Raw genomic sequence first — 10,989 nt, 5'->3', positions numbered from 1 at the left:
AGGGAGTCCAGCAGGGGTAGACAGAAGGATGGCAAAGTAGGAGCTTGAAGGGGAAAATATCAAGATTCAAAGTTACTTTATGGAAGATCAGAAGGAGGAAAGGGGAGCAGAAGAAAATGGAAAAAAAGGTCCAGAAGGAAGAGGAAGGAGCCAGTGTGGGCAGTATCTTAGTCTATTTGTGTTGCTGTAAAGGAATACCTGAGACTGGGTAATTTATAAAGAAGTGTATTTGGTTCATGGTTCTGTAGGCTGTGCAAGAAGCTTGGTGCCAGCATCTGCTTCTGATGAAGACTTCAGGCTGATTCTGCTCATGGCAGAAGGTGAACGTGAACTGGCTTGTGCAGAGATCACATGGTGATAGAGGAGGCGAGAGAGAGAAGTAGTGTGTCAGGCTCTTTTAAACAACCAGCTCTTGGAGGAACTCTTGCAGAAACTAATAGAGCAAGAACTCACCCATTACCACAAGGACAGCACCAGACCATTCATGAGGTATCTGCTCCAATGACCAAAACACCTCCCATTAGGCCAAACTTCCAACATTAGGGATCAAATTTTAACATGAAATTGGGAGGAGACAGCCCTTTCCAAAGATAGGCAAAACGAAAGAAAAGACCTTTGTTGTTATAGTGGTTATGGATCTCCAGTTTCCCATGAAACGTGGCATGCCTGAAATCACGCACACATTAATCTGTGACATTAACTAAGTGACTGACCAAGCAGCTAAGGTTGAGATGACAGAATCCCCTTAAAGACCGGGATCTTTATTACAAACTTCCCTAAGAGCCAGTGTGGTTGGACAGAGAATGTCATTTAAAAAATGTTTAATTGTTATTTTCTTGAGGACAGAGATCTTGTTTTCACTGTTGCTCATTGTGTTCGGTGTCTAATATGTAGTAGGTGCTAAAAATACGTCGAATAAATGAGAAACATTCTTTTTGTTGTCGAAGGTAAGCACTTCACATATGTTATTTAGTACTCATTTTAGCATAGCAAACTGATTTTATACATGATGAAAAAGGAGAGGTCTATTAATTTGCCCAAAGTTGAGAACTGGGATTCCAACCCAGTTTTGACTCAGCCCTTTGCTTTTAGCCAGGGCTTTCCTGCTCAGAAGGATCTAGGAGTGGTAAAAATAGTTTGAGATTGAAAAACATGTCTCTACTTATTAGTTTTTTACTCCTTATTTGATCAGTAGCATCATTTGCATGAACTATTTCTATCATATTATCCACAGCATTTCATTTAAACTACACTTTTGGCTCGACAATAATTTTGCCCAGTATGCAAAATATAACAGATGTCACATTCCAACACTTAATTCATTGCCTGGTTGGACTCCAACATCAATTTGTTACTTTAACAAACAAACAAAAGTTGTTTCTACTGGCACAACTCAAATTTATTTTTATATTTTTTATTATATCTGAATCCTTATGGCCCCTAAGTTTTAGAAGTGTTCAAGTTCTTCCACAGTAAGTAAATAGATATGATAATGCTATCTGCCAACTCTTTATAGTTTTTAAACTATAAAATTTATTTTGTAAAATGTCCTTATTTATGAGACCTTTAATGAGTTTCTTGCTTTAAGTATCTGTGGGTTACTTGAAAGAAAGTCTTTATTACAGGCTTAAGACTTGTTTTTCTTTTAACATCTTTCTTGGTTGAAATGGAATATAAATTCAGTCATCAAATTTAGATTAGTTTTAGCTGTAAATAACTAATAGTCTGCAATAGAACAAGTTTCTATAAGCAGTATTTTTAATGTTTCAGTATGTACTCTACTAAAGTAACTTTTCAGCATTGATTCATACTAACATGCAATTTAACGAACTTACTAGGAAAAGCATGGTAAAAATTTTGGATTTTCTGGGTATACTGAGAGATCTAGCAAAAATGCATCCCAAAGTGCAAAAACCTTACATTTATTTCTCTTTATGACAAGTGTAAACTGTTAAGGTTAAGTGGGTGGGGCAACCGGAAGTAATTACTAAGGCCAGTGGCATTTTGTGGTTTAATAAAGGCAGAAGCTAATTATTCAGTTTTTATTTAAGTGAAATGGTGCCAAAAAGGAGGTTCCTGCAGAGCAGCTGCACTCCTTCAGTGTTACCCTAATTTACCAAAGACACAACTGTCACAAACAAAACTTTTAAACTTGATATATAGCCACAAAAGTAAGGAGGCTTTTGTTTGGAGTGCATGCAGAAGAACTCCTTTATACAAATCAACCGGCAGATGACGGACAATGATGAAAATTTGATTCTTTGAAGTCATAATAGTCATTGAAATGTGTGAAATTCTGGTATTGAAAAGAGAGCGGCCAGCAAGACTCTAAATCCTGGGTGGTTGCAAGAAGCTTGCTGGGAGGTTTTTCTGCATTTTGACACCAACTTCCCATTGCTTGTTCCCTGCTTCCTTTGTTAAAGAAAAAAAAAGTTGAATTCACAGAAGATAAATGGAGACAGTTGATAACCGAATCATACAATTTTAATATGGAAAACTAATATTTTATCATGGAAATTGGTATTTGAAAGAATAAAGTTCATATACATATACTGGTACATTCATAGTGATTTTTAAAATTCCTCTTCATTTATGTAGACTTGTGAAATGGCGGGTCAGCTATCATCTCCTCCAAAATTTAAAATTGTTGAAGATACAGTATTGAAAGAATGAACTTTGGAATTATGACATGCATCTTTCCATTAGCAAATTTTGACTTGAATGCCCTTAATCTTTGAATTATCATTGACTTATTAGTTATCATTTATTAAAATAGCATATTGTACATAAGGTTGTATTTCTGAAACTTTATTAGGATAATGACATTAATAATGGAAACATAGGTTTCATACTTGACCCAACTATTCAACAATTAAAAGTTTTAAAATTCAATAAATCTGTGTATATTACTTATGGAGTAGCTTGTTTTATTAGAATTTATAGATAATTATTAACTGGTGAGTCTTGAGGTTCTTCAGGTGCCAGCGTGAAGGCTTTTCATACCTATGTGATTTCGTTTTTTGAATTATTATTTATAAATTATTTATCTCTGTTTTACCAGTAAAATGAGAAATTTGTAAAAGGCAGTAGTGACGTCTTTCGCCAAAGCATTTCTAGCTTTTCTAAATAGGTTTCAAAAACTCACAGGTGATCCATATTGCCATACAAAAGTAGAAATCCATAAGGAATACAATTAGTTCAATATAATTTAAATAGTTTGCAGATTTTAAATTTTTTTTGTGAAAGTTAGATCTCAGGTAGCTCCGTGAGAATTTAGAGGGAACCACACAAAGCGTTGAAGACACAAGTAGAGTTCAGCATAGCGCCTCATAGTTCTTTTCAAATGTTACATTGTTTTCATGGAATCTTGGAGTGGGAGCTTTAACCCATTGAAATGCACTTAAAGAACAGGTTCTTCTGTCACTTGCCGAAGCTGTGTGGATGAAATGATAACAATAGGGTGTCGTGATGCATTTTTAAAGTGTGAGAAATCAGGTTGTCTAGACTGAGAGTGTGCCTACAAGGACTAGGAATTTTAGAGCCTCTGTGCCCTTTAGGTGTCAAGTATATGAGAGATGCCAAGCCTCTTTATTCTGTCTTTGGCAGCAGCTCAACTGGGCTGTAGTACCTTACATGTCTTCTGCATGCAAAAACAGTGATTCTGTGTCATGACAACTTGTGTTCCCAAAATCAGAAACCCACTTGTTCAAATGCCAACTTTAAGTTACGGGAAGATATCAAATAATTGCCGTAATTTGAGGAGACATGGAAGTTTGGTAGTTATGAGTTCAAAATATAAATAGCTTAGCAACATTGTGTAGACACTTTTTAAAAAAGGTTTTCTATGCTAAAATTTATACTGTCCTTTCTACTTTGTAGATCAAATACTGTTTTATAGTATAAATCAAGAAATACTATTTCAATTTTTTTCAAAACTTGAAAAGTTTAAAATCTTAAGTTTTTTAATCACTTTGACATATATGTATCACAGTATAGAAGTAGGTAAAGTAAAAGTGTGTCCTCTAATCTTCCTGAGGTAACTAGTGTTAAGAGTTTAATGTGTTTCCTTCCATATAGTTCTAAAAATAGACATAATTTACAGCTCCAGCTTTTATGAACTCAGCTCAGAACAGAGGGGATGCTTTGGAATTTGGAAAAGATGCCCCACCCCATAATTCTATAACATGCTTATAGTGTTTGTTTATACCCAGCTTAAGCTGTATATAATATTAAATAATAAACTACTATGGCAGATTGCAAGTATTACAGTGAATTCAAAGGAGGATTTAAACATTGAGGACTTCCCAGGAGTTGAGCCACTTAAGCTCTTAAGTAGAGACATATATGCTTCAGGAAGTCGTTAAATGTAATAGTGCTTAAACTTTTTTTGAAGTTGAACCTGAATATTAAAATTACCAATTAAAATATTTCACACCTTTAAAATCATGTGCCAACTTCACTCATTTTGTTTTACTTTAACCTAGATATAGAGAAACTTTAAAAATAAATAAATGTAGGCACATATTAGAAGTGCATATTTGTGTAAATATTTATATGGATAATTTTGATAGTTTCTCTAAACAGACAAGCTGTGACAAAGTAGCCACACCTAATTATTGATGCAGGTGGAAAGGTATTGTGTTAAATAGAGGATTGGTTGCCAACTAAAATAACTTTAAAGAACTGGTTTTTAATCTTGTGGATAGAGAGACTAGTCAAGTCAGAAATGTGCTTAAGTGTTTTTCCCACTAGTACATACTGCAGCTACTAAGTATTCTTGCCAATTATTTGGTTCATAGCATTGATAGATTGAAACTACAGATAAACATTAATCTTCATTAGGGTGTGTATTATAATGACATAAAATTCACAGACATTTTCTAGTTTTCACAAGTTTAGTATAATCATTTTATGTTAACTCTTGTTTTACCAAGTTATCCAAAATTTACGTTAGTAAGTGAACCATGATTTTAAAATGCTTCATTATTAAGCATATGGTTGACCCCAGTGTGATTTACTGTGATCACATAAAGTATTTTACCATTACTAAATGGAGGTTTAATCCATTTATGTCTGAGGTTGCAATTTTTTGAATGTTTGCAATCAGACCTTGGCAATGGCCTTGAGCAGTAGGATATAAATAACTCCCACATGCTTAGCGTTCCAATAATGGAACAGTAGGCATAAATAGGTTTTAAACTCTGAATTACTTTACTAATTTGTGTCCTGACTGCCACTATATTTTGATAAATGTATCTACTCTGGGGCATCAAAATTCTGTGCATTTTTAAATGAGCATTTGTTACTGGGTAACATTATAGAAAAATCGAGTTAAACTTACCATTGATTTCATCTCACATTTTGGCAAGAATTGTGCCACTGTTTGGGATTGCTTTTGCAGAATATGTTTGATTGTATCATTTCTCTAGTAGGTTTCACCAAAGGGAGATACATCAAAATGCTAATTAAAGTTGTTAATTTTAATTGTTTACAAAAAGTTCAGGTTTCCCTCTGAAGGTAATGCCTTGTGGGTAAGCAATTTGACACAGAAACTATAAATAACAGATTGTCTTCTATTTAAGATTTAAATAAACATGCAAATAAAGATATACTTTTTATATCCCCTTTTCATATTTCCTTTATATTTTTTCTCCTCTGACTAGTTCACACTTGCTCACAAAGTAAGAGCATTGTTGACTACAGGCTCTTCTCCTAGCAAACAGTCTCTTCAGAAAATACCAATGCTTTGTTGGACAAAAGGGCGTAAATTTTTTTACAATCCTTTTCCACTGTCTCCTACCACTTCCCCCTAATAAACCATTTACAGGTATCTAAATAGCAATTTATGTTGTAAAGTATCAGAATGGTAGTGAAATAAGCCAGAAAGTTTCTCTCAATTTATGAACAAATTGGAATGGAGTTGTATGAACATAGGAAACAACAAAAGTACATTAGTGAGTATGTAGGCGTTTTAAAATTTTTTTTTTTTTTTTTTTTTTGGGGGGGGGCTTGTTTTCTGTAGGATATCACCACTTTAACTGGCGTTCCAGAAGAGCATATAAAACTAGAAAAGTCAGGATCTTTGTTCCTGCTCGCAATAACATGCAGTCTGGAGTAAACAACACAAAGAAATGGAAGATGGAGTTTGATACCAGGGAGCGATGGGAAAATCCTTTGATGGGTTGGGCATCAACGTGAGTACTTTAGTTTAATGTGAATATTGTCAGCTCTCTTTTCTGTGTAAATTTTATTTTAAATATGATTTCAAACTCCTTTATGTACAGTATACTTAGGACAGTACTTTTGATGCTGTGCTCTTAGCACAATAAACTGTGACATAGTCTTTTTCAGAGTACTGCTTATTAGATAAAAATGACTGAATTTGAGAGCACTGTTATGGAACTCAAAGCTATGTATACAGTAGTCCCCCCTTATCTGCAGTTTTGCTTTCTACGGTTTCAGTTATCCGACGGACGGTACAATAAGATATTTCGAGAGATGGAGAGAGATTACACTTACATAACTTTTCTTACAGTATATCATTATAATTGTTCAGTTTTTTTACAACTTATTGTTAATGTCTTACTATGCTTAATTTGTAAGTTATACTTTATCATAGGTCTGTGTGTTTAGGAAAATATAGGATTTGGTACTATTCATGATTTTAAGCATCCACTGGCATTCACTAGGAGTTTTGGAACTTGTCCCCCCTCCTCAGATAAGGGGGAATACTGTTTTATCCAAGATACTGTATGAATGGTATTTATAATATAGTGACACTAACTTGTCTTAAAATTACAGTAAACTTCTTTGTAATATATTATATATATATTATATATATCTTTTTTATTTGTGGGAGGGGTAAGAACTAGGTGAATTTAGAAATTAGCTAACTTGAGGGAAACTTGTAAGTTCCTGAGGTATTGTGATTAATAAATTACATTTTATTTTTATTTATTTATTATTTTCTTTAGAGATGGGGTCTCGCCCCCTTGCCCAGGCTGGAGTACAGTGATGTGATCCTAGCTCACTGCAGCCCTGAACTCCTGGGTGATAAAGCAGTCCTCCCACCTTAATCCCTCAAGTAGCTGGGAATATAGGTGCATGCCACAGCTCCTGGCGAATTTTTTTTATCTTTTTGTAGAAATGGAGCCTCGCTTTGTTGCCCGGGCTGGTCTCAAACTCCCGGCTTCAAGCGATCCACCTACCTCAGCCTCGAAAAGTACTGGGATTACAGGTGTGAGCCACCACGCCCGGCCATTGAATTGCTTTTTAACAGTATGTTGGAATAAATTCTTGTGGTACTAATGAAGTCAGTGACCTAATTCTCCATAATGGACTAGGGCCCAAATGTTAAATAGAAGGGCTGATTCTAGTTAAATTTAAAAAGCTGACATTAGAGAAAACATTAGGCAGATAAGCTAGAAAACTGCCATTCATATTGAAACTCTTAGAACATTATATGTGTCCAGTCTCCAGTTGAAGGTAGTTATAAACTTTAATTAGAAAATGTAGACTGTCTTGTTTTAGAAAAGTATAATATGCAACATCATTTCCTGTTGATTACTTGGGAGACTTTTTTTTTAGAAAACATCATGTTGCAGTTTAAATATAATTATTTTATTAGGCAAATTATATATAGGCATAATTTTTTAGTTTTTTCTTGTGTTGCAGTTTAGTTCATTTATTAAAATGAGAAAAAAGTCAAACAATACAAATTCAATTAGAACATCACAAAAATACAAATGTACTTCTACAGATCTACAAATTTATTATAAAATTAGTTATAATTCAGTGTGTTATAAAATTAAGAGAACCAAAATGAAACACTTTGCTAAGAATATTCTGCTTTATCATACCACCTAGGTAGAGTCTGGAGCACTCACTGGTAATAAAGCTGAGAAATAGATACTTATCCAACTTAGTCTTTGGAGTGAATCTGTATATGTGAGATGAGGCCGCCACATCATAGTTATAAGGAAGGGATGGAATCAGCTCATCTCCCTCGAAGCCCACAGTTGTCATGTCTCCTGTAAAAGTAGTATAATACCTGGCCTGGAAATTGTTAGAAAGGGAGCTACCAAATGGAAAACTGAATCTACCCAGTTTCTGGAAAACAACAGATGGAGGAACATTTGGCTTCCAAACTTTTTCATACATAAGATAATTTTCCTAAGTAATCTTGCTCTGGTGGGTTGTATATTCTCAGTGCTTGTCAAGAAAACAGAAGTCTCCCATTAACTCTAACTTCAAAGAATAAATACCAGGTCAGATTTCCCAATGCACCTTACTGTTTCAAGAGATTCCTGGTGGTGCCTGCATCTGTAAGTGTGGTCATGTATAGACAAAAGCAGTGGTTCTCAACTGAGGGTGCTTTTGTTTCCTTAAGACATTTGCCAGTGTGTGGAGACATTCCTGGTTGTAACAAGTGGTGGCTTCTGCTGACATCTAGTTAATAATGGCAGTGCTATGAGACACAGGACTGCCCTCCTTTGCAACCAAGAAAGAATTTTCTGGCCTCCCAAAAGTAGAAGATGCTGAGGATTAAAAGCCCCAGTATCAAGGAGAATACTTTCTGAGATTGTTTTTTTTTCCTTACAAAAACGCAATATCCCTACCAATGTGAGATGTTAGATCACATTTTTGTACAAGGGTGGTTGTGGTAGGTAGAATTCTAAGATCCCCCAGGATGTTTGCTTTTTTGTTACAACTCTAATCATCCTCTTCCATAAGGTATGGCTACATCCGTGACTTGTTCTAGATAGTTGATTATGGCATAGGTGAGGGGAAGCTCTCTGGGGATTACCTTTCCTTATATCAGAAACAATAGGAATCTATATTTTCTTTCTGTCTTGTGTTTGCTTTCATAATAAAGTGATTTAGAATATCCCCCTGTTCATGGAAATTTTGCCCTTTAGTCTAAGGCCTTTCATATGTAATTGAATATTTTTGTTCTTTTTTAAATTTTAGATCCAGGGGGTACATGTGCAGGTTGGTTATGTGAATGTATTGGGTGATGCTGGAGTTTGGGCTTCTAGTGAACTCATCACCCAAATAGTAAACACAATGCCCAACAGGCAGTTTTCAACTCTTGCCCCTTCCCCTCCCCTCTATTGGAGTTCCCAGTGTTTGTTGTTTCCATCTTTATATCCATGTGTACCCATCGTTCAGCTTTCACAAATGAGAATGTGCAGTATTTTGATTTTCTGTTTTTGTATTAATTCACTTAGGATGATGTCCTCCAGCTTCATCCATGTTGCCACAGAGGACATGATTTGATTCTTTTTTATTGCCCCATAGTATTGCATGATGTTTATGTATCACATTTTCTTTATGTACCACATTTCTGTATCCAATCCATTGTTGATGGACACTTAGGTTGATTCCTTGGCTTTGCTATTATGAATGGTTTCTTTTTGATAAAATGAGTTCTTTTCCTTTGGTTAGATACCCAGTAGTGAGACTGCTAGGTCAAATGGTAGTTCTGTTTTTAGTTCTTTGAGAAGTCTCCATACTGTATTCCATAGGGGTTGAATTGCTTTATATTCCCACCATTAGAATGGAAAGCATTTCCTTTTCTCTGCATCCTTGCTAACAATAGCCATTCTGACTGGTATGAAATGGTATCTCATGGTAGTTTTGATTTGCCTTTCTGTGATGATTAGTGCTGTTGAGCATTTTTCATGTTTGTTGGCCATTTGTATGTTTTCTTTTGAGGAGTAGGTGTTGGTATCCTTTTTATTTTATGTTTCACATAATATATGGAGTCATTTTGTAAACCACAGGCTTCTAGAAGCTGAAGGAATTTATAAGGTAAAAAATTTGTCCCTATCCAGTGATTGAAATGTTAATGATTACTGTTTTCAATCACAGATTTTACATGTTCATCTATTCCCCAGACTCACTGTTGTAATACATTCCCAGCAACATTCAGTAATAAATGATTATTTGAGTACTTGTGCCTTATATACTCTAAATTGTTTATGGGTAAAATATTTATATAAGAATATAGATCTGAGTGGTATAGAGGAGAAAAAGTAATATCTTCCTTACATCTATTGCAAAGTTTGTGGCTGAGACATCTGTAACAAAAGATAGTTTAACAAGAGACTCTAGCATACAGTTTCATTTTGTGTACGTTTTATGTGATACAGGAGCCTTCAGAAATGAAGACCCAAAGAACAGGGAAATCTGTGTATTTTTGTGCTTAGTTTTGAGGAAGAGTGGACAGTCATACAGAAAGATGGTTGGACAGAGTTTATGATCTAATGATCATAAAGTAGGAAGAACTTAGCCAGACCTGTTTGTTCAGATTCTTGTCTGTGTCTGTGTGTCTTCAGAAATAAGGACATTCCATTCCTCCTGTTACAGGGTGGACAGTTCTGGAATGAGGGTCTTAGGACTGACTTCAGAAGGTCAGATAATTCTGTTATGTCCTACTTCAGGGGAGAGTGTCAGAGAGACCTTCCTGCTTCTGCTGTTTTCTCAAATGCCAAGCTGCCATGTTTTGGGGATACTGTGTCCTGAAGCCCATCAGTGGGTCGTTTAAATAAATAAAGTTTTACTTTGCTGTGCTTGTACAAAGGTTCACACAATCATTATTATAGTATTGCTTAGTCTGGAAATAGCATAATTAAATTTTGAAATATGTAGTGATTTAATACTCTGATGCTTTAAGACAAAACTGTAACCTATTGTGCATAAATATGGAAATGCTGTTTTTATTACATATTGATTGAAAATGAGATATACTACATGTTTGGGAGGTAAAGTTCTTTTCAAAACGTAGTTTTGCCAAAGTAAAACGTTTTTTGAAGCAATAGACCCTGTCTGCAATTGGTTTATCTGAGACATTATTTTGAATCTTGAATATTTTTTAAAAATATTCATTACTTCTTTTTGTTCTGATGTTAAGAAATGAGTAGCATGAAAAAATATAAGAAAAAAATTATTATTTAAACTATTTACTTATTTGATTTGATTAGAATA

At 34.7% G+C, this 10,989-nt stretch overlaps 1 protein-coding gene across 1 annotated transcript in view; it reads left to right on the top strand.

The window, feature by feature from the left end:
* Positions 1–2,607: 2,607 nt before the first annotated feature.
* Positions 2,608–10,989, top strand: part of NDUFS4 (NADH:ubiquinone oxidoreductase subunit S4) — a 43,675-nt gene continuing 35,293 nt past the window's right edge. Inside the window, 3 exon segments of the mRNA XM_017854292.1 lie at positions 2,608–2,658; positions 6,023–6,056; positions 6,059–6,194. Of these exon segments, the coding sequence (XP_017709781.1) occupies positions 2,608–2,658; positions 6,023–6,056; positions 6,059–6,194 (221 nt within the window).

This window comes from Rhinopithecus bieti, unplaced genomic scaffold (genome assembly GCF_001698545.2).
Source record: "Rhinopithecus bieti isolate Rb0 unplaced genomic scaffold, ASM169854v2 scaffold_37881, whole genome shotgun sequence".
In the NCBI taxonomy this organism is placed as follows: Eukaryota; Metazoa; Chordata; class Mammalia; order Primates; family Cercopithecidae; genus Rhinopithecus; species Rhinopithecus bieti.
Note: the sequence above shows the minus strand (reverse complement) of the source record. Positions and strands in the feature narration are given on the sequence as shown.